Below are 22,764 nucleotides of genomic sequence, written 5' to 3'. Positions count from 1 at the left end.
TTTTGCGGATTTCGCGCGGGGGAAATGGCGTCCGAAATTCCCGAAATTTTTCATGTTTTTGGCCCACAACTCAACGCGTTTACGTCTGTTGGAATTTTTCTTAAGTATTTTCGTCGTAAGCTGCTCCAGTTTGAGTGAAGTAAGACAGTGTCGAATTTAGGTATGTTCCGCTTTAAGCTTATATATATCGCTGACCAAGTTGTGTTCCGACCGATGCTTCTTTTACGTGAGCTGTACATTACTCGACTTTAAATTTCACATATGTTGAAGATTAACAGCTTTTCCATTACACAGCAAAAAACTAGCTGGATATATTTAGATATAGCACAGCTTCAGGACTTCATAGTTTCCTAGCTCCTCTTGCCACACGCTTGCGAGGAATTTGCCAGTCTATCGCGACTGAAAAGTAAAACAAAATAATTGCTAGTTTGGTCAGTTTGAGTTTCCCCTGAATTGTAAGCAACGCTTGATGTTTCATCATGGCCCAATAACTTTACGTCCGTAGATACTGCTCAGTCTTATTCGTGTAAAAATCCAGTAAATTCTCTGTTGTCGATGAATGAGAGCGCCCGCCGATGCGTGTTTTTGTACAGTCAGTAAACATGACAAATTGTACTTCCGCCGCACTTTCGTGTAAAAGCGTACATCGAACTCAAACAATAACTCTATAGTTTTTAAATATGTTTAACTGAGATTGATAAATGTTTGAGAACATATTAAAAGCTAAGCTGAAAATATGGGAATAAAGCAGAAATAATCAGCAAAGTTACGATGACGCTTTCTTCAATCAATTTCGAATAACGATTTCGATTTTGTTCGAGTTATCACAACTCCTTGTCTATTTTCATTTTCGCAGTGTAAAACTTCACTATGCTTATGTTGAAGAAACACACATGATGTTAGTAGCCTTTTTTGCGTTCGTGAAATTTGTTGCAGCATCTCAGCACAAAAGATAACGAAAGAAATCTTTGTCACGATTTGTTGACAATTGAAAACACCGAGTCGTACTTGAAAGTGCACGAGCTGCACTATGCAAATGAGCTGATTATACGCGTCAGACTCTCCTTTCAAAAACTTTTGCAAACTCACCAAACAAGCAGAAGCAATAAGAAACTATCAAAACAGATTTTGGTTATGATTAAACATTGTCTGAGAAACTCACAAATTTACTCGATACCAGAGTAGCGAGTTTTCTTGCTATATTCTTAAGTCAGAACAAACGCAAAAACATACGCTGCATACATCTAGCGCGAGCAGATCTTATTATTCATTCCCAGCGCGAGATTGAAGTCTTGTTTTCGACCCTGAAAAGCCCACCTTTTCCGTTAGCTCAGAGCATAAAACTACATATAAGCGCCCTGGTTCGTATTCCCAACCTTATTCCCTGCCATCGCTGTGAAAAATACGCAAGATAATCTCTCAAGGTCTCTCACCAATTGATCACGCAACGTGACAACATCCACGCGAGAGCCCCCGAAATGTGCGTGGATCCGCACGGATATATGACGTCAGGATGGCGCAATTTGTTCTGAAAATAGAAAAATTGTCCCATATCATAGGTGCGCGCGGATTCCAAGACTTACGGTCGCCGTCCCCGATTATGGCTCCTGATAAAGCCTAAGCATAATAAGCATTTCTGGCAATCAGGTTTGCATGGAATATCTAACAAATTTACCAAATAAACAAAACGAGATAATACTTGACGACTGCTTGATGACTGGCTAGGCGAGTTCAAACGCCGCTCGAGCCTCCTGGAAAATAGTACTCTGCGCACAAAATAACTCGATTCCATTCTACCTCGTGCTTGTCACAGTAACATAGCAAAAAAATGTTTTTCAGTGTTGAATGCAACCACGCATACCTTGTTTCTCAGCAGCTACTCAACGAAGATAACTCAACATTGAAGGCACTGAAGTACCCTGGGCCCAGAGGTTTTTCTTGATTTTTCTTCTTTTCGAGGAGCGGCGAACACGAGTCTCTCATGCGGACCAGGGTAGGACTGAAGCGTATCCGAGAGTCATAGTAAAGATGAAGACATTGAAACATATACATGTACGAGCGTGATAATCAGCTTCTGTCGCGTGAAGTATTTTAGCCCTTACAATGAAATTATCCTGTCCTCCCTGTTACAGGGTTCGTACCCTTTTTCAGAAACAAATTTCCAGGACTTTTCCAGGACTTTTCCAGGACTTTTCCAGGACTCAGATTGATTTTTCCAGGGCTCTAAAATTCACATTAACCCTTTCACTCCCAAGATCTCAATGCTAATTCTCCTTACTGTCTGTCATACATTTCAAATTTCTTATTTGAGTTTAACAGATTTCCATAACTTTCCAGGACCAGTAGCCTTTTTCCAGGACTTTCGGCTCAGGCAAACGTTACTATTTACGTTTTTATGGATTTACCCGAAAGAATACTGGCAGATTCCTATTACAATTCGTTTTTTGAACAAAGCTGAATTAAATAAAGAAAAGATAAATCTCTCTATGTAACTGGGGACACTATAAAAAGCGAGATATTTAAATAGGACTGAAAACTTCTCGTCGGAGGCTGCTCAGATGGCTTTGGAAAGTTTACAAAGCACTACTGGGCCCCACCCCTTATTTTTTCTTCCGGTAATCCAGATGGCATCTGTTTATGACTGTTTAGGTTGCTTCCCGCTTCGCACTGACATTTTCAATTACAAAAATGTTACAAAAACCTCAGAAATCCGCAATCATTTTACGCACGTGAAGTGCATGATATAAGCTGCTTTGACATCAGACTTACCCCTGCCACACAAACGGGATTCTCTTAATTTAATCAGGATGGTTGACTCAGTTTTGATCTCAAACGAAGATGAAGGGATGGGACACACTTCCTTCAGTACGGTGGGCCGATCTCTAATGCTATTTGTAATGAGAAAGACCACACTGAGGCTTAAACACGTTCTGTTTAATATCGCCTTTACCTTCCACGTTCTCAAACGTTCCACTACATGTACTTCCCTGATGATAAAGAAAATTATTTTACAGATAATTGTTACTCAAATTATATAAAGATGTTCAAGAGCCGTATCTAATGATTTCATTCGAAACTTTGTACATTTTGAGCAATTTACTAGAAAAGAAAACATTATCTACATAAAAAGCCTACGATTATCTTAACTTTCCCACACTTATTTCAGTAACGATAGGTTCACTAATCTACGATCCTCGACACTGAACCCTTTCACGGTAAACGGTGCCGGAAAATGGTGTTCGTCCTACAACTTTCTTTGCGACTGATTATCTACTAAGCAGTGTAGCAAAACATCTAGATAAAATACTGTATACTTTAAAATTTACAAGATACTGTATACCTTTAACCTCTGTCATTACTAGGAAACTCCAACAACCAACTATCGTTAACAGAAAATAACGCATATGAGCTGTGTGAAACCTTTGCCTCGAAGTTAAATTAGCATGTAACTATTGCTCACTAATGCAGGAGATAATAAGAGGTAGTTTACGAACCTTGGAGAAAAACAAAGTATTTACCCTTTTATTAAGATGCAATTTACCTACATGTATTAAAACGTTTAAGAAATCTCAACCTTACGTAAAAACCGAACTGTAAAACGTTTTTAAACTGCCATTGACTTCAGTTTTGATTTAATATATATGATTATATTACTCTGGTGAATTATTTCACCTTAAGCTTGTTGTCGTGGTTAACTTAGTATCTCATCTATTACGTTTAACTGACAAAGCGAATGATTTTTAACCGTTTTGCATTCTCTATATCTCACTGGAAAATTATACAACAATTGCAACATAATCTTATACTTACACTGGACCTTCTTGTTTGATAATAAGACCCTTCTTGTTTGATAATTCACTGCATGGCAGCAAGAACCGTGAAGTCCACTAAAAAGTCAGCACTTGCTAACACGTTCAAGCTCCTCGACATTACGCTAAATAAATACCTACTAAACATGTGAGACATAATCTTGAAATTCTTCAGATTCTCCAGTGACTCATCATAATCCATCCCAAGCGAGAAAACGTAATACTTTATAAAGGACTCGTCGAGGAGTCCAAGGCAACAGAATGTCGAGGGAGAAACAAAATTAGTAACTGTCTTTTACATCTGCAACCCTCGTACTACGTAACCACACCCGCCACTTTAGCTCGACTCTTACAAAGATCGAACTCCAATTAAAAACCTCAGGAACGATACTTTGTGTTCAGCCAAATGGAGGCACAGTTCAGCTCCTTTAAACTCCCTTGATTCTGGTTCCCACCACATTTAGTGCCAGGTGATAACATAACATCTCTGTTTCCCTGGTAAGCGGACAAACTAAGCAAGACCAAATGAATCGGGGGAATAATTTGTAAAGCAACTGTTGTGCTTCAACACCTAGCTATATCATCGACAAAATGCGCTTTGCGCTTTGGCAAATAATCGCAAGAGAAAACATTAAAATGTTTGAAAACATTTGTTCTCTTAGTCGAGGAAACAAGCTCTGTTTGCAATGTGAACCAAGTCTATCACACTATGGAACTACTGTGAGAGTCGTCATGTAGATCAATAATTATTTTCCTACTGCATTACGAAAGCAAAGCAAGCCACGTTTACAGGTACTCATCAACAAACAGTAGTTTCTTTCCTCGACGGTCTCCAAGGTTCGTAACTAGCCTCTACTGCGGCTGCGCAGGATTAGTTTCATTAAGTAAGAGATCTGCAAAGTCATCACCCATGGCGGCTGCCATCGCAGCCATGTAGCTTGCAGGCCCACCGAGCTGGCCACCGAGCTGGCCACCGAGCTGGCCACCGACCGGTCCGCCTTGAAGGCCGCTAAGAAACACTTGACTCAAAGCCAGCTCAGACGCCATTTGTCCGTAGTCTCCCACAATTTCTTGGTTTGCCAAACCGAGTTCTGTACCATCTAGGAAGGTGGAGCTGGCAACCGACTGGGGTGATGCTGGTGAAGCAGGAGAGCCTCCAGGGTACAGGCCATATGGCATATCTGGAAAACCGCTAAGTGGAAACGAATTTGATGACAGAGTTTCCTAGGCAACCAAAAAAGAGATTACTACGACCATTAGACAAGGAAGACAATACTACTTAGATATGTTTGAAATATATGGTTTCCAAGAGGACACTAAGCCCTTAAGACATTGCTCGTGAGAACGCAAGTGAATACTCAGCTGACGCACTTCGTTATAATCACACGACAAAATAAGAATAACTTCTGTCTGTACGTTTCCCTTAAATTCCATCACGATTCAGTCAGATAAATTGCTGTCCTGGATTTCTACTCAGGCCCGGCTTAGTGAGAAGCTTCAATGTAATCGGTTAACTGATACAAACAAGCGACTTCACTAACATCAAACTGAAACACATCAAAAGACACTTACCATGGACCCATCCTTTCCAGCCTGATACATCGGACTCTTGCCGCCTTGTTTACTAAGAATAAAATAAGTACAGGTTAGAAAAAATAATCACAAGAAAAGCCACCACTTCCTTTGCACAAACGGCTTTCACATTTTGTATCGATTTCAATTTTAAGCAAGTGGCACAACTAGTCTGATTGCAGATGGTATAGAGACAGCCCAGATACGTATGGTTGCCAGAAAGAACCGCGATGATCGTTAAATATCGATAAGGGTTTTTTTTTTTTCAAAACCAGCAGACTAACCAAGAAAGACGACGTTTAAAATTAACAATTCGGTCCCAGTAAATGCTTACAGTTGATGGGAGATGCAAATAAATACAATGCATTTAACTCCTAGACACTGATGACCGTAAAGTGGATAAGTCAATATCTGTTCACTGTTAATTAATTCTCACCCCGCTAGCCTGACCGCCAGGAAAGCTTGTTGATATTCTGTATTTTCAGCAGCTGCGTTTTCTACAAAAAATAAGTTAATGAAGAGGATTCTACTTGCAAGGATTAATCACAACATGTTGACTAAATGCAAATAGTAATCAAGCAAGGGCTCACAAGAGTTTCCAGAGAAATAATTGTTTGTTTACTCCATAAAAATTACGAAAATAAAAATAAAATAAAACACGAAAATTTTAAGACGCCAGTAATGGTCCCCCCCTCCCCCATCCTCACCCGCTTGTAGCTTGTATCTTGTACCTTATTATATTATAGGATTATGAGCACTGTATACAGGGTCCTTACCATCATTCGTATAGTATTGGCCAAAGGCGTCGTTCTTGTCGATGTGTGGGTAGAGATAAACGAGTTCCTCTAAGTCTTTAAGGCGATCAGAAAACTTTCGCATTTGTAAGTGCGCGTTCGTCCATGGAGCTACATCATACACTTCACAGGGACCTGAAAAAAAACAAACAAACAAATAAACAAAAACAGCTGTTGGTTTGAAGCTCTGGTGTGCGTTCCTCTCTCTGGATAATTAGAGTCGTGACATCTCTTCAATACCCTCTACCGTCCTCCCATCAAAACCCTTTAAAAAGCACATTTTCTGCAATTTTTTAGAAATTCTAGTGATTATCCAACTAAATTTGGAGTGATACTGTATGACATAGCGGCAATAATTGCTATTTCACCATGTTGAATGACTAAGAGTAACATAGGCGAACATAAGGAAGGTAAAACATTCAAGAAAAATTGTGAATATTTTTACACGATAATTAAAAAGGGTTGCTGGCCGTTCTAGAACGTCTCCACTTAACATTTCATGAGTTCAACATTGAATTTTGATTATTATTTCCTTTTATGGCAGGAAGGTTGCTTGTTTTTACGAAAACAACTGTCACAGCAGTATCACTTAGTAACACTTAGTATCACTTACCACCCTCAGTGAACGAAACATAGGCGACGCTGACACCACCCACTTCACCTTCACTGAACCTCAACAGGAATGTGCCAGGATTACACCCGCTTAGCATATCATGCGCGGCATTCTTGCTCAAAAAGCCAGCCACGCGTCTACAAATACAACCAATAGAGTGATTGACCTTCTGTCGTGCATTTATGATTAAATAAGTACTTCGCAGGTTTGCAATGTAGATTCAATGTGCCTGCGCTGTTCACACTCAAACGATACTCAGGGCTCCTTGTCTCCACTCTAGACTTCATACGTATGCGTTTTCGATCAAATTAGTGTGGAAGGTGTAAACGCCTTAGAGTAGAGAGGCTCTGAGTCTAGCTACAACACGGAGTGGCGGTAACTTCTAATTTCGCGTCGTATGTCGCCAAATACCTCAATATTTGAATGACAACTATATTGTTATTATTAACCTACCCGTCTTTCCACTCATCCAGTAACCGCCTTGAAACTACATCCAGCGCACCAAAAAACCATTTCCAAAAAGAAAATGACCGCTTATCCACATGATCCTAATGTGAGATGCAAATAATATTGAAGTCTATCCTTAACGTAGACAAAGCAAACCGTCTAGGGTTACATCGTACATGGAGTTCAGAACAAATCCGTAAACCATAACAGAATGTGGAATTATTAACTGGACCCAAAACAAAACTACAAGTTACACGACTTATATGAAATGCATTACATGAGTGAAACACGAGGTTTATATAACGTACCTTATAAAACATTTGTCTCGTCACCATGGCGTTGTCCCTACCTCCCTCGAGTTTTCCTTGAAAAGAAGAAAACACGATAATTCGAATGGTTATCAAAACACAATCACTGAATATCTCGCTTCTGAAGCAGTGTTCTCGATAGTTTCAAGGAAACTAATATATAGATTTAGCGAAGCCTAAAAGCGGAGCTCCTGATTGCAATAACTCACCTTATTATCCAACTGCAGCGAATACCGTCCAAATAACAGTACAAATATACAGCGATATTGTAGTTATTTGTACAGTAGAAAACCTGTTTGTCGTACAGGTTGGCGCGCGTACGGAAAACTGTCACACTCTCCCTCTTTTCATTGATACATTTATTGACTACAGCAGTTGAATAATAAATCTCTTATTAGATGTTCTGGTGTGTAGTATCGCTTTATATTTTTACTCGTTGTTTGTATTTTGACTCGCCCTACGGGCTCGTCAAAATACGGCAAAACTCGTAAAAATATACAGCGATACTACACACCAAAACAACTAATAAGATATATAGAAAAAAGAGGATTTGTTTTGCTTGGATCAGAAACTCAAAAACTGACCAATTGTGAGCATGCAATTGTTCAGCGTGTGGTTTCGTTTTTTTTTTTTCCCAGTTAAATTCTAACAAACTGACGAGACGATTGCACAAGGAATATGTCGGAAGAAAAGTCAAAAACGCGCCAGAGGTAAATTTGCGCCGAAATTTTGTCTTTGCACGTACTCCCTCCTTCTCCCCCAAAGTAATAACTTGGCTTGAGCCTGCGATCCAATGGAAAAACCAGTCCCTGGTTAGAGGTCAAGTTCAAAAACACACGCACCCTCAATGAGCTCTAAACCTGAGCCCACGATACGTGATACTGGTCAGCGGATAGCTTGTTTTGACAGCTGTCAATTAACCATTACACGGATACCCAAAATCAAAGATATAGCTATGGTAATGGTGCTACTCTCTTATTTTTCATGGTATTGGCGTACGGACGGACGTACTTATGGACGTACGTACGGACAGTCACGTGACAACCCAAATCTTTTAGATCGATGGGTTATCAAATTTTCTAAGTTATGGGGCTCCGCTCGCGCGCCCCGAAAGGAGCTCCGCTAAAAGATCTTGGCGTGGGCGAAACGTTCACTTCTCTAGTCAAAAGAAAGAAAAACAAAATAAGCAACAGCAGACTCTACAGCGTAACACAACAGGAGTTCTACCTGGAAAGAGTTTTGTTCCTAAGAAAGCCATGCTTTCGGGACTGAGTTCACCCTCATTATTGAGAACCCAACGTTTATTGAGAGCCTCAGCAACACGTGACCATTCGACTTGATCCGGAACATCGAACAATTTTCTTTCCTAAAAACAGAACAAAATTGTTTTAACTCTGGGAAATTCTTATCTACTGATGTTAAGATATGACTTACTTAAAAATATTACGTTTTGGATTCTCTAGAACGATGGATAAAGCAAAAGGACAAGAGCGGTTTACAACGATGTTTGGCTAATAAGTTCTTTAATTTAGGGGGTGGGAACTAATCAAAACTTCACACAATGAAAGTACGCGAATATCCAGTTACATCTGACGCAACTTGCCTACAAAGCATTAATCTGCACTCACAAAATACTCGACATGTATACTTCTGATAATATAACTATAACAAATATAAAATACGAGCTATTTTCATTTCAGAATATCCGGAAGAAGCCCCGAACCTTTTCGGCAAATGCGTTGTCCCAGAAAACGGTAGCTTCGGCTTCACACTGTTGATTTCCATGAACTGTAACAACCACAGGCACCGACATTACCTACGGATCACAATAATAAACCATTGATATTAGTTATGGACTATCCTCGATACAATGTTAAGCATCTGTAAGAAACTTCTGAAAAAAATAAATTTGGTAGTGGTATTTTAGGAGAGACAGGTGCAATAATATTATCTTTGAGAACTTCCACCTAAACTTAGGAAGTTACAAGAAAAATTCCTTAAACCTATATGGATTGGACTTTTGAATGTTCGTGGGACTGGGGAAGGCATTATTTCAACAAGCATTATTATCCGTGAGACATTCATGTGTCGATTATGAGTTCAAATGGCATATGTAATGATGTCATAAATCGTAAAAACCACAATCTTCGATTGCTATCGAGTCAGGCGAATATTTTTAGCACTCAAAATTAACTTCAGAACTAAATTATTTCGAGAATACTACATAAAACCAAACTGCAGAGATACAGTATACTGAATGAGGCTGAAAATTGCGAGAAAAACTCCATACTAGACTATACTGAGACGACGACTGACAATACATGGTTGCCAGGGGAAGTCAAGTCAAGAATTTAAATCAGCCACACTTCTAAAACCTGCCGTTGTTACGTAGTCCACATACCGAAATATTAAACTGTTCCTTTCCTAAATTAATCTGTGTCGTGAAAAGTAACGAAGACTTTTCCTCCGTCACCACTTCCTTGTTTTTACCGCCCTGTCTCGTGGCCTTGGTCAGCGACTGCACGACAAAGAAAAGATAACACGTTACCTTAGCTAGATGACCACCGAACAAAGGCTACGTTACAGTCACTAATCGAAAGTCGAGATTCCATGTAAAAGAAGTTCTACAGAATCGGGTGTAGTTTCGCTCTTACCAAGTTCTTGAACTCGCCTATGAGTTTGCCTGTTACTTGATTGAATTCCAGCGCCTAAAAGAAAGAGAAAATAAAGTTGTTATTTACATGAGAAAAGGAAAAAAAATCCACGGGCATTTAACATAAGGTAGACAAATACACTCACCTTTTTACTGTTTAGCACAGGATTGTTATTTGATGGCGCAGTGCTGCGTTAAAAAAAAAAAAACATTTTGAAAGCGGTCAATAGATGTAGAATTTAAAGGAGCTCAATCACGGTATTACGAGTTATTTTGGCCACATAGAGAATTACCTTTAAATTGACGGAAACCTGAAAATAGTAGTTAACTTATATAGCAAAGCATCAAAGAGATAATAATAAACCATAAAGGAACAAGGATGGTTAAGGATAAAGAAGATTAACGCGGATTACCAAAAACGAACTTAAAAAATTTAGGCTAAACTTTTGAAACGCATGAACCGTAACTCCTTTAATCAACAACTTTTTTTCCAATTAATGCTTGGTGCTTTATCTCAAATAAATCTACTAGGTACAACAAGACCGATGTTTAGACTAGTTATGGGGCCAAACTCATCCTCAACAGATTCGTCTGACAGACAAATCAATGGAAGACGAATTAGGTCACCCAACTCGTCTAAACACCGGATTTTTTCTTAGACGATTTATCCGTCCCAGGCAGACGAATTACCTGTCTAAGACAGCTAATTCCTCCCTAGTATAAATTCGGCCTTATGATAACGAAGTTTGTTTGACGTTCAGTATTGCTCCTAATTTTCTCTCCATATTTATGAACATGTACGTCTAAGAGGCATTGTTCGTCCCTAGCAGAGGTAAATACGACCAGCAAAGTTGTCTCAAGTTCTTACCTTTTAGAGCGATTCCCAGTGTGAAGACCTTGGGCTTGTTTTTCGCTAAAAACAAAAAAATTAACCGCATGACAGACATGAGATTCTAAAAGGAAAATATTCTGTAGAGTGTAGAGATCAGAAGTACTTACGAGATCAGAGAACACGTGACTTCAGGCGGGTGGATTTGGACGTTAAGCTTGTCACCAAGAAGGTGCCTATACACAAATGAATGTTGGAATTACTTGGTTAACATGAAGATGAAAAAAACAACAACAAAACAACACAAAAAGTCCAGGAAAACTTGCAACACATACAAATTAGCTTATTTAGTAATCTTATTTATATTAATATATTATTCCCATACCGAACAGCAACTCCAAACTTTGTTTGTATCTTCAAGACTTGTGGAGGTTGTTTTTCTATGATAAATGTCCTACAAAACAAACAAACCCGGTTAAACTATCATTCAACTACATTTTTGCATCATTTAAATTGTAACCCTTTGATTACTAAAATGAATCCTCCTGGTCTTTCATTAATGCTGCAATATTACCAAAGAGAAGATCGCGACATAAAATAAAAGGTTCTTACTGCCATAACAGCTGAAACACATCCTTGAATCTTTGATGAAATACACCAAACGCTTCTTTTTCCAATCTTTAAATTCAAAATCTACACCTAACTAGAACTTACCTGTTTAAAAATAGCCTCATAAGGTTTCTTGCAGACGTTTTGACATTATCCATGCGCTTAAGTTCTATTTCATTACCTTGGAATGCTTGGTGGAAAAGGTTGTCAAGCTGTGATGAAAGGACACAAATTCAATGCATCAATCCCTTTAGTCGGACTCTAAAACATTGAGTACTACGCACAGGTATAACTGTGTATCAGTAAAATGGCAAATGTCTTATTAGCTAAATTTGAACGTATGGCTCACAGATGCCCGCTTTTTCTGACTTCGTAGATCCGTCCCTGTCAAATTTTGAGTTTTATCAAAACGTTAAGATTAAAGAGGTCAACCACTTGTAAGACAATCAGATAGCTCAGTCAGCACTGAATTTCTGTCATCTTTGATAGAAACTTAATGCTTGCAGAAACATGTAGTCAGATAGACAAACAAATGCCAAGATCATTGCCTTCGAAAAGCAATCGGACCCTGATCAATCAAGGCCACATTTTTCTGCCATCAATCTATCATCTGAGCAGAAGGTTTCATCATGAAACAGAAGGTCACTTCTGTGGGCTGTGATTGGCAGGTTTAAGTCCAGTTGGTTCATTGCATTATAGCAGCAAAACCAATACTATTGTTAGTTTGGTGATGAACTTAACTGTTTACGTGTTATTTACAAGCCCGGCAGTAAACAGCAGTTTCAGTTACCCTCTTGGAAAAGGGAAAGGCAGAGTTTTCACTTATGGCTTACAGATCCTTTAAAGGTATCATGTGTCCCATAAAAGACAACCCCTTTCAAGCTCCCGGTAATTTTCCAAACAGCACGTATACTAGGCTGGATTTCTGTTGCTGTCTCATTTGCAGTCTATGTTCTTTCCTGGGCTCTGTTCCCAAACAGTAGCTGGTAATCGAGACTACACCTTTTCGAGCATTTAGCCTGAAGTGGTGAAACTAAGTCAGTGTTGTCCAATCCTAGTAGTGCTTAAGATCTGAAGCCCATCAGTATTTAGTTGACTTTAATTTTGGCAGATGTGTAAGTACTGTACCTACATTCAACTGACATGATTTACCCCAACCTACACCAACCCAGGTTGCCCTGCAACTTTTAGCACTAATCTTGGAAGACCTGATGGGAGAGAAGCCAGTCTGTATAATTTTTGCAAAATGTTGAAATCGTTCACACAACAACAGATAAATGAGTAAATTGAACCAAAATACAAATTCCACTGGCATAAAAACTAAATAACATAAACCAAATAGTAATTTTTAAAAATGTAATAAAGATTTAGAATGGTCCTCACAACTGACCTGTGAAGCCTGTTGAAATAGTTTCCACAGTAGCTCTGCCAGCGTTTCACAACTATAAACAGTAAAGTGAACAACACAGACAACAATTTAGTGGCATAATGTACAGTCTATGCATACAACAGAGTAAAAGTAGACAGGATTGAGGGCAAATATCTTAATATTTGAAAGTACATACACTTCTTGAAGTTTGTCAAGAGGTGGTGGACATGGAAAGCCACAAAGCGACCTCTGTTGTAAATGTCGCCATTCAGCAATTTCTTCAATACATGTTTTGACTATGTCTGACAATTTTTTTAGGTGAGTACAAAGGCATTCAATGAAGCCCTGGAGATGATAAGAAAGGAAGAAGGAGAAATTAGCACTAACTGACAGAGTGACAATTCTTATAAAATAACATATCAACAAAATCATAACTCTTTTTATTTCTTCAACTGAAAAATTTAACAGTTCTTAGTAAATCCCTAAAGTAGCAACAGTCTCAAACTAATGAACCCAAAATGTAGTGGCCCCAAATAATATTCAGGAATTGCTCAGAAAATATCAGTGTAGACAGACAGGGCAACAGATACCGACCATAATACATGTACAGGCCATTGATTATTTTACTTTGATGTATAAGAATTCTTTGTAAACAGGACCATTTGATCAGTAGTTTAATGGGTTAACCATTAAGGCTATAATCCTAATATATGTAAAGCAAAAAATTTAATTAATTTGTAAATTATGTCTCTGTTACTACGATAAATAAGTTTAACCTTTTGTGCCATTGGGCAGATAGCTGTTACAAAAACATATCTGCTATCCACACAAATCTGTCCCTTTCACCATATTTAAGGATAAGTCGATCTTTTCATAAATATGAACATGTACCAGTCTTTTGGCAATTGACAGCTCTTCTCCCATCTTGCTTAGTTCGTGCTGCATTTTTTCCGTCTCCTGCTTTATTTGGTCCAACCTTTGTTTCTGCACAGTGAGACAACTTATTAGAACTTAGATTCTTGGATACAGTCTTAATGCACTTGTAATTGAAACACAAAAATCGGTATCAGATTCTTATGCAAATTCACCTTGTCATTTTCACTGAGCTGAGATGAGTTTTTTGTTTTCTGTGCCTCCATTTGATCTGTAAAAGAGGTTGAACTAAGCTGCATTTTACTACACACTACACTTGAAATATGTCTCACTCAGTAGCTTACTCAAGATTACATTAAGATTTGTATTCCCAAAACCACCTTTAAAGTCTATGCTAAACATTGAAAATTGTTTGCCTTTGAATTTTGCAGCATAATTTGTACTTAAAATCCAGTAACCCTGTCTTTGACAAACAGACATAAAAAGCATATTACAGAAGTCATGTTTTTTGGCCTTTTGATTGCTGTTGTGATTCTTTAAAGTTTATATACATATAGGTAAATTCTTCATCTCCAATAAATTCTTTATACAATAAGCCAGGAAAATGTTCTGCTCTATCAAACTGCAGATTTCTGTTCTTTTCATTGAGGACAGGGCACATCATTCTCATAGACACCAACTGCATTATATCCACAAAAAGTAACTGATACAAAAAAAACCCTTTCTACCTACATTTATCTATTTTCCCGCTCACTTCCTGGAACTTGATCACATATTGTTCTTTAAGCTGCTCTATCTCCTTGAGGAGGGCATCATTTTTCTGAAAAATCATGCATTCATGAACAGTTTTCTGTTGTTGTTTTTACTTATTTATCACAAAATTTTCAAGATATTACATGCACATTTTACAAGCCTTCTTGACAAGTGTTTGTGGTTACAGGGTAGGTTACATGTAAGTCTGCATTCCAACCAGGTGATCTATCAGGCTGATGTTTACATAATATTCCTCCTGTTTTCATAGCATGAAATGATGGTGCTAGTTCATTATACATAGCGTTACCCCCACCTCACCCTCCAAAGCATTTTAAATAATTTTAAATTAATTTGTTAAAAGAAGCCACTTTACAGCAAAAATCACCATCTACATTGTACATCATGGTCTTGGTTGGCTTCTATGCAAAATGTTTCTTCTAATTATTCTTAAAAATAGAATATGGGACATAATAGTGGAATAGAAATTACAGAAGCATAGATGCCAACGACCAAGAAAGTACAAGCAACATGACATCCATATGACAGTGGACTGCTGAAGGAAACAACTCGCCAAAACAGTGAGGATTGAATTGCTTCAATCATAGCTGTTGAAGACCAACCAATTACAGCAAAGCATCATGCTTTAAAGGTGAAGTGTAACCATGCAGTTGACCATGCAATCAAAAAGTCTCAACCACATCACAAATGATCACATCGTGAGTCACACTAATAAGAACATCATCAGTTACAATATACCTGGCTCTCCTTGACAAGTATTTCAAGTTGTTGTTTCAAAACAGCATACTGATCAGGGGGAGCATTTTCTTCAGTGTCCATGTCTTCCATTTCCACAGTTGACAGTGTTTCTAGTGGAATCTTAAGATGCAAAAAAGGAGAAAAATAACATTTTCCATTTATAAACTATGAAAATTGTCATAAATCTCCTGATGTTTTAAAGCTTTCCTGAACCAGTGCCATGTCTCTTGATTGCAGTTACAGATAGAAAGATATGACGTTTCTGATTAACCAATGTATCGGGGAAGGTCTTTTCTTTCACCAGTTTAAATTAATTCTAAGTCATTAAATTGTCACAATAATAATTATTATACTTAAAAGCCATCCTTATAACATGTCTTGTTTCCATCTCTCTCATAAAAATGAGTACAGTGTGTACATGATGTAGGTCAGTTGACCTATAAAAAAATTAAAGAAGTCAAAAGAAATCTTGACAAATCTTAATTACAAAAGCATACATTTGATATATTACAATATTACAAAATAACCCAAAGCAAATATGCATGCTGATTGGTTTAAAACAGTGTTTCTATAGCTTGAAAGAAACACAGAACTAGCACAAGCTGTTGACATAATGATGGCCCAAGAAATGAGAATCTTTTTATTTTTTTTCTTTACAGTTTTTCTAAAAAAAAATAGAAACCATGCTCTCCGTGTTTCTATCGAATTATAGTTCTAAACACTTGGGAAAGTTTGGGAGAACTCAAAAAAAGCTGTGGAAACACTCGCCTGTTGGCTCTTGTTCCCACAGCATTCCTCGTTCTCCCAAACTTTCACTCTTGTTTCTACAACTTGATACATGTAGAAACAAGGTACTCATTTTCTATATTTCCTGAAATATGTTACTTGATTGCAAGTAATTCTGTGTGAGCTTTGATTGTGTCTTCCCTGTGACTGCCATTTTTCATCAGAGCCACTTCCACTGGTCTGGTTTAGATGTCAAAGTCAGTAAGAGAGGCATAAGAAAAAAAACTAAAAATGTGAACACCTGCTGGGAGCAGGCAATGGATCAGTTATGTAACATTTTTTACCTGACAAAATCTGGGATCGCTGGGCAATGGGAAACAGAACATTTTACAAGGATGGCCTTACACAAACTCTAGTCACAATATCTACTTACAGATGTTGCACTTTGAACTAATTCTCTCAGCTTGGACACAACTCCATGAAAATACTCTGCAAGTTTGACTGGATCACTGCCATACTTCACCTAACAAATCATGATCAGAGTGTCAATGAATACAAAAATTTGTGCTTGCCTGATTTTCCAGTAAAATTCACATTCATTTGATTACTTGTAAATTATGCTGAACAAATAACACATTGCAAGAATTATGAGGCCATTTGTATTACGTAATCACATGATTTTGAGTGCAATTTGGAATAAATAACCACAAGTAAATTTTTCAAAGGCTAGGTGTTTCTGAATAATTTTCAAGTTGTAATTTATTCCAAACTGTATGAAAATAATCATGTGTAGATTTCGTAGAACATTGCCTTCTTAGTAACCAGGTTAACTTAGTAACCACGCATAATTTACATTGGACGATGAAAACCTAGTTTTCAGGGTCTTCCCCTAAAGTAGGTTGCAACGCCTGGAGGATAAAAATTCATCATGAACAAAATGGTGTGTTTTCATTGCTGTTTTATATAATTAGGAGGAAAACAACTTCAAAATAATCAATCTCTTTGGAAGTTTTACTTGTGGGGAGGGTAAGCAGCTGCTTTATCACTAATATGAAACACTTTTTCTGTTTTATGCAGAAGAAAGCTCTGATTATGCAGAGGATTCAGATGTTAGTGAATTATGGAGATCCGCACCACCACAACCCATCAGATTTCAAGTCAGAAGTGTTCAGAAAATGACTAATTAACTTCCCCTATCTTTGCATGGTCTTGGGAAACTTCAACCCCTCTCAACACACCATGGATGACTGTCAGCACTGACTTTCAGTGTTTTCATACTAACCTCAGAAATCTTTCTAAGTTGCAATTTGCACTTGTGCTACACTGGTGTTACAATTTAACTGCACTACTGTTAACCAAACAGAATCGAGCATCTTTTTTCAGTGTATAAAATAGAGTAAGAATGACAAATGATTGATAATTCAGGAGTTGACAAACAGAAGATTAGGGTTTACTACAAGAGGGCAAGCAAATTATTCGGGGGGGGGGGGCACTGCCATATATGGGCTATATAGGTATGTGCCGCTGTGAAGGTATGGTTTTCAAGCAGTTCACTCTGGGATAGGGTATATAAATCAGAGCGTTTGGGTCTAGAATAGGGTATCATTTTTCACAAAACTGACTGGTTGGTTGAAGGTTTTATCTAGAGTAAGGAAACCAGAAATTGCCACTCAAAAATATAGAAAAATCAAATCGGCAGTTTAAATTTACGCAAATCGGCCTCAACAGTGTCAATAGATGGGGGGATTTGGGGAGTTTACTCTAGTATAGGTTAGCAAAATTCAGCTGAACTAGCTCTGGTATAGGCTAAGGGTTCCAGGGTCACAGGGGTACATCCCCACCCAGAAATTCCCAAAGTACCCCCCCCCAGGCAAATTATAGTCTGCAATGGGAAAGGTGAACAAATAAGTGCCTTCAATTACCTCTAACTGTTGTATCACGTCTTGTACTTTTTTTGCTAACAGCACATTATGGAAATCATTTAAGGAAATTGAGGCCAAGCCTTCCAGCTACAAAAATAGGCAAAAAACTTTGTTAGCACGCAGTTACATTACTGTACAAAATGTACGGATCTATTGAATTTTGTGTATATTTCTTTTGTGTGATGAATTATATCTAGTTGTAAATAAAGAAATTAAATCTGGCTGAAATTTCACAAAAAAAAACAAAGACAAAGGTAAATTTTGGTGCTAGCTGCCAAGGCCAGTAAAACCAACTGGGATTGTTAATGAGCTGGCTCAGTGTTAACTAGTGCATCCCTGAACAAAGACTACTTTTGGAACAATCATAAAGAAACTCAGAGAAGTAGAGCTGCTGTAACCAATATTTATTTGAATTTCTTGTTGCTGAATTTTAACAGCTTGAGCTGCTGAATTTTAACACCATGGGTTTCGCTATGTTCTGCTGACAAAAAAGGAGCTATGAAAAGTCATGTACCTGACATTTATGAACACCAATAGCAATTTTTACACTTCAGAGAGCCACAATGCAGTAAACAGCAGCTAAGGCAAATCAGCCATGGTTACTATGACCCCATCAACATCTTGGGAAATCATGTTCCAAACCAATATCATACAGTCATAGAAGCTTACAGAACTCAAGTTCTGAAAGTTTCCAAGTCTTTATGAGCCCTGCTTTAACTGTGCCCTAGAAATGTTCACTTCAAAACACACCAATGAGAAGGTATTTCAAAAATAGCATGGTTATGTAAAACCAACAGCATGTGTTGGATACACTTTACAAGTATATATATGTACTGGAAATAAAGCCACTGGTTTGGCATTTTTGTTGTAAATCGTAGATATTCTCTGTTGAAAGCCAAACCACTGTGTGAGAGAGAACTGTATCTACAGGTTACCAAACAGACTTACTTACCTTTTTTTTATGATCATTTAGTTGAGCTATTGTAGCATCCATTAGCTGCTTGGCTTTGATTACATTTGTTCCCTGAAGATTTACATTTATTGCCTCCTGCCTGCAAAAAATAACAAGTACACGAAAAAAGAACTCTTTATTATACAAAAAAATTAAACTGTGCATAATTGCACAAGAGTGTAAGTAGTGTAAGTACCCTGTACTGTAAGTACTGTAATTAAATGTTTTGCAAAAAAAATAATAATGATAATTAAAAACTGTACATAATTGTACATGCCATCAGTTTCTACAAAAACAAAAAGTCAAATGTTCAGCGTCAACAAGACCTTTTGTGGGTACAGCACTAAAATAATCTTCCTACAATAAGACACATCATTAAATCGTAATGGCACCCTAGTCAGTCATGTATATCCTTAATCTTATCCTGTTATCCATTTCCATTATATTCATGTAACATTTTCATGTAGCGTTCAATCAAGGGCTCATCATGCCAGGAATGCAATACACTATGCATGTTCAAGTGTTAGTAATCTTCCACTGCACTATAAGAATACATTTTGATGCATTAACCATTTTTACAAATCTTTACAAAGTCATTATAAGATTAAACTTATTAAACTCCTTATGCAATCCACATGACAACCTGTCCCCTGTCTATTCAGGTAGATTGCAGAATACCATAGCTTCCTGGTATTCATGCCAGTATTAAAAAATGCTGTTATAAAAGGCAGTTGAATTAACAGACATTCCGAGTTGGAAATGCTATTACAACAATACAATTATTGATCACAAAATTGCAAGCTTCATAACTCATGGTATGTCAAGAGAGATAAAGAACAAATGCATACCTGGAAAATTAAAACAACAAAAGAGAACAACTATTAAGAGCTATGGTTACTTCCTTGTGCATAAGGTGTTCTTAAACACAAAGGGAAAATATGAAAACGGCGGGCAAAACTTTTGCTACTGATTAAAAGTATACAGACACAAAAATGGGGGGTACAGTCTAATCCCTACTTTCTTGTGGGGGATGCTGAGGATTTCCTTTTCTTTTTTAATATAGCACAAATCACTGAGTACAAAGCTATACACATTGAACAGCACCAATTCCACGGTCAAATCATGTACTTCTTATCTTACCAAGGCTGAAGTTCCAACCACTGCATTAAATAAATGGACGCCTCGAATTCAATTGATCCGCCAAAAGCGGCCTGCAGCTCCGTCAGAATTTTATTCTTGTGGTGTCCCTCCAGGTTCTGAAATGTATCCCAACACGACATGGCTGGAAACTACGCGATCCCGAGGTAAAAATCTATTTCAAAATATCCTTCGAAATTTCGAGCCAGCACTAATTCTATCTTCGAAGGATCGTCTTCACTTCACGGTGAGTCCGTACGTTCTCGTGGCACGAGAGGTAAACAGTTCTGATCGATTTCATCACGGGTTTCGGTTTATATCGCCAAACGCGAGCCTCTTTCCGAGAAATGGCCAACTTCCTTTTTTCGGCGGAAAAAGTCGTCCGAGCATAGCCTTCGGATGGTCAGACAAGCATCGGACACTCTTCGGAACTAATCGCCACAAAAGGACTGTATCATTGCGTGACATCGGAAACCTGGAAAAACCGGAAATGAATTGGAGGTTGAGACAGCACGCCATTACTGTTCGCTCGAAATTTGTTTCAAACAAGATTATTCCAACCCTTTTTGCTGAGTTTGAAAAAATATACTTAACATTTATCATTTTACATACTTACATTAAATCTAGATTTTGTTCACGCGTTTCAAACCAGAAGTTTCAAATAATTGTTGATACTCAATTCTAAGAATCATGACCATCGGGGAAAACGCGGAAGAGTACGTTATTTGCATTTTAACCCAGAAAGTATCAGAGGACTCCATTATTTCAAGTACATTCTTAGAAGAAACGGAAGAATAGAGAATTCTTAAAACATCAAATAAACAAATTATTAGGGCATCGTAGTATTCTTCTGAGAATATAATATTGGAATTCTGCCTAAACCGTAAATCAGTGTGGACAGTTGGGAGAATGGTCAGCGTTGTCTTACAAATTAGAAGAGTATCTTTCATACATTGTCGTGAGTTTTGAATATGCGCCCTATTTTCTAGCCAAACTCCAAGGAAAAAAATTAGGATTTTGTTATTCCTTTACTGACCCATCAATAATGAGGCAAACAACGTTACTACTCAAGAATTGAACTCTAATCAGAGCTCAGTGGAAACCCGCCCGTTTCTTCGAAGTATCGTGTTGTCTTCCCATTTTTCTATGAAATAAAAAATTACTCTTAGTTGGGTATGTAGTCACAAAACCATGGATTGTTGTGCATGATGCAGCGAGCCATGTTATGACGGAAGTTAGCCTTGCTTCCGAGTGCCATTGAACAAGACCTTCGCTGGGTCGTTACGCCGATCGCCGGAACGCGCCAACAGTGACCATCACGCGCGGTGTTTTAGGCACGGGTGGACAACTTCTTGAATTTAGACCTAAAATACAGCAACTCTCAAGACAGACAGATGCATTTAAAGCTGGGGCGATATTAAAGGTACTTATGTAAACTCAAAATACAAGTAAGAGATCACCAGCCATGTTCTACAATACATCGTAAGGGTGACGCGCTCTGGTCTTGTACACAGTGACAAATGATGAAACTCTGCTCCTTGTATAATGATTTCAGCTGACTGTTTTTCGTAATTTTCGTAATTCAATTGATTTCGATGATTTATATCAGTTTTAGATACCTTGCTACGCCCATCAGTTTAGCAAGAAGTCCTTAGCTGTTATTGCCGGCTCACGCGAGCTAGCCATTGTTTGTATCACATGTACGAAACTTTCGGATGGAGTTCGTTTACGTGTAAAGCCTGGTTTTTAGTTTATTTTGCATGGCTTACATAAAGAAGTTATTTTCGTGCTTGGAGAAGATTTTTGGTGATGAGGACTGGCATTTGAAAACTGAACAGCAATATTGTGGCCGTTCGATCGATCGACACTGGACGCGAAGTAACTTCTGATGTATCACGACTGAGTCATGCTAGTCTGTCGTCTTTATTTTTTCCACCTGTTAAAGGATAATTTGCCGTATATAATGAATGGGAGAAAAGTGCACTTTTAATAACTTATCTTTACAAAAGTAACTTATGAAGACTGTGTAAATTTGTGACATAGTGTAATCAGGGTAGAGTCTACCACCAAATCAAGCAGGCCTCACTCTACTGGACTTGTTTTGTTTGCTTTCAACTGAGAAACCACATTACTGCCTGTTTAGTACCAAGAGAACACACTCAGACATGTGCTCCCTCTCTTGTTGCATTCATTTATGTTTTTGTTTCAGTGTTATTCAAATTTGTAAAAAAGATCGAGAAACAGCAAATGGATGACATGAATTCGTTGCGTACTTATGATCTTCTTCATTGCAAAGGATCTTGAAAGATTTACCATAATCTGATCATGTAATTCACTGATCGAAGTAAAAAAAACCTTATCGAAACTTAACCGCAACAGAGTTACAAATACAATTTCACTGAAATAAACTTTGTTTTCACTAATATCGAAGCATGTGCTGGTCCACATAACGAATGTAAAGTTGCACGGTCTGTAAGATAACTAAGTCGGCCATTTTTACTGCCGCTATACAAAGTGAAAGTAGCTTTCTGATTCGGTAATTCGTTACAAACCGTCATAACTTATTTCTTCATCGTTCTAAATTCATCGAAGAATGTACCTGTTACCAATTTCCATAGTCATGATAATAACGAAACTTTTAG

At 37.9% G+C, this 22,764-nt stretch overlaps 1 protein-coding gene across 2 annotated transcripts; it reads right to left on the bottom strand.

Moving 5' to 3' along the window:
- Positions 1 to 1,177: 1,177 nt before the first annotated feature.
- On the bottom strand, positions 1,178 to 20,554 carry LOC145486619 (signal transducer and activator of transcription 5B-like). Of its 2 annotated transcripts, none has more exons than XM_081465313.1 (26): positions 20,126 to 20,549; positions 18,986 to 19,085; positions 18,034 to 18,120; positions 16,545 to 16,634; positions 15,386 to 15,505; positions 14,609 to 14,696; positions 14,092 to 14,147; positions 13,895 to 13,987; positions 13,200 to 13,348; positions 13,025 to 13,076; positions 11,740 to 11,846; positions 11,411 to 11,479; positions 11,196 to 11,261; positions 11,065 to 11,109; positions 10,343 to 10,385; positions 10,198 to 10,251; positions 9,945 to 10,061; positions 9,267 to 9,359; positions 8,771 to 8,909; positions 7,544 to 7,599; positions 7,242 to 7,336; positions 6,789 to 6,925; positions 6,158 to 6,310; positions 5,818 to 5,878; positions 5,382 to 5,433; positions 1,178 to 5,033 (listed from the first exon to the last, which is right to left on the bottom strand). In XM_081465313.1, exons 1-26 carry the CDS (start codon positions 20,263 to 20,265, stop codon positions 4,662 to 4,664), a joined length of 2,634 nt encoding a protein of 877 aa, XP_081321439.1. In that variant the 5' UTR covers positions 20,266 to 20,549; the 3' UTR covers positions 1,178 to 4,661. The 2 variants fall into 2 exon arrangements, with proteins under 2 accessions (XP_081321439.1, XP_081321440.1); XM_081465314.1 differs by having other exon boundaries at positions 4,941 to 5,056; positions 20,126 to 20,554.
- Positions 20,555 to 22,764: the final 2,210 nt, after the last annotated feature.

This window comes from Orbicella franksi, chromosome 5 (genome assembly GCF_964199315.1).
Source record: "Orbicella franksi chromosome 5, jaOrbFran1.1, whole genome shotgun sequence".
Classification (NCBI taxonomy): domain Eukaryota; kingdom Metazoa; phylum Cnidaria; class Anthozoa; order Scleractinia; family Merulinidae; genus Orbicella; species Orbicella franksi.
This window is presented reverse-complemented; position numbering and strand designations above follow the sequence as displayed.

Bases quoted from the DNA above. Each gene is read 5' to 3' on its own strand.
- LOC145486619 (XM_081465313.1), bottom strand. From the start codon at position 20,265: ATGTCGTGTTGGGATACATTTCAGAACCTGGAGGGACACCACAAGAAT. The intron at 16,635-18,033 runs GTAATTGAAGGC...ATGATTTGTTAG, and splicing joins ACGTGATACAACAGTTAGAG to GTGAAGTATGGCAGTGATCC. The intron at 13,988-14,091 runs GTGAATTTGCAT...CTCACTGTGCAG, and splicing joins AGCTCAGTGAAAATGACAAG to AAACAAAGGTTGGACCAAAT.